Below are 1,438 nucleotides of genomic sequence, written 5' to 3'. Positions count from 1 at the left end.
ACGTAAAAGCACCCACTACACTCTCGGAGTGGTTGGCGTTAGGAAGGGCATCCAGCTGTAGAAACTGTGAGATCAGATTGGAGCCTGGTGCAGCCTTCTGGCTTGCCAGTCCTCAGTCAAATCGTCCAACCCAAGCTAGCATGGAAAGCGGACATTAAACGATGATGATGATGATTTATATTTACACCCTCTAAAGCATATTTCTGGAAAAATTTAGCAGTTAAAAATATGCATTTTTCTGAAAGCTATGAGGAAACAAAGTCTGGGTGGCCGACAATATTAGAATTCCAATAGTTTCTACCTCAAAATATGTTTGTTATACCTTTCAATCTAATTTTTTTTTTACCACGAACTATGTTATTAAAAAAAAAAAAAAAATGCTAATTAACTGAGATGGCGATGTGGAAGGGCGATAACTCTTGCGAACGTCTATTTATCACAAGCAACAAACATGGCCAATGTTCTCTTTCAACGGATGCTTAGTTCATTAAAAAGCAAAGAATTCAAAGACTACTTATGCAGGTGAGACTATATAACATGAAATATTTTTGCAATGGTTACATGCTGAAATAAATTTTTGGCCTTATCAAGAAGCTGCATATAATCTATAAAAGCTTGATATTTGTAATTGAAAATACGGTTTTAATTTTGGTCTTATAGCCTTTGTGCTTCTATAATTTAATTTTTTGTTATACCGAGTTGTCATCTCAAAGCAAACATACTAATATATTGGTGTACAAATAAGTTTTCTCTAGAACTAGTTCGCGAATTTTCATATTTTATTCTGGTGGTATTTTTGATGTTGAACATTAATAATTAATTCGACAATTTTCAGTGTAGTCAAAATAGCTTGATGAGCTCATGAATGTTCATTCTCTCTGACTCTCTAAAAGTTTGAGAAACTTGTATGTCCCGACCCCCGACAATACACACTCACACACACATATTGTAAATTTTTCACCCGCCCTACTATGAAAGTGAAAAATTGTTGGAAATCACACGTTTTTTTACTTGTTAAAATCTCTTCCTGTCATGTATGTTTTTCCTGTTAATGTATTTTGAACAAATCTTTCTACCATCAAAATCGTTGGTAAATCACTCGTTCTTCAAAAAACTTCTCCCTGCATGTGAGAGGTTTTTTTTTTTTTTACTTTGATGTGCTTCTTTGTATCTGTTCGGCGGAAGATCAGTAAATCAAAAAGACACAAAAGCCGTGTCCTTCATTCGACTTTGATATGTGTAGTAATGCTATATTTGGGATATTGCGAGTCCGTTTGCGTTTGTATTTAGCGCTTGGACACGTTTTTCGAGATACAAATAAAATATAACACAAATCAATAAACTGGAACGTTCAGTCAAATTAGATGGAATGCTATATGCAGAAGTATGCGTGGAAAGTATACAGGTAGAACAAATAAGAGTTAGTGGTGTAAAGCTT

At 34.5% G+C, this 1,438-nt stretch overlaps 1 protein-coding gene across 1 annotated transcript in view; it reads left to right on the top strand.

Annotated features, from left to right (window-relative positions):
• The first annotated feature begins 420 nt into the window (after nucleotides 1-420).
• LOC106871809 (probable mitochondrial pyruvate carrier 1) overlaps nucleotides 421-1,438 on the top strand; it is a 70,172-nt gene continuing 69,154 nt past the window's right edge. Inside the window, exon 1 of the mRNA XM_014918458.2 lies at nucleotides 421-522. Within this exon, the coding sequence (XP_014773944.1) occupies nucleotides 517-522 (6 nt within the window). The 5' untranslated portion in view covers nucleotides 421-516. The remainder of the gene's footprint in view (nucleotides 523-1,438) is intronic.

The sequence above is a fragment of the Octopus bimaculoides genome, chromosome 8, assembly GCF_001194135.2.
Source record: "Octopus bimaculoides isolate UCB-OBI-ISO-001 chromosome 8, ASM119413v2, whole genome shotgun sequence".
Lineage (NCBI taxonomy): Eukaryota > Metazoa > Mollusca > Cephalopoda > Octopoda > Octopodidae > Octopus > Octopus bimaculoides.
This window is presented reverse-complemented; position numbering and strand designations above follow the sequence as displayed.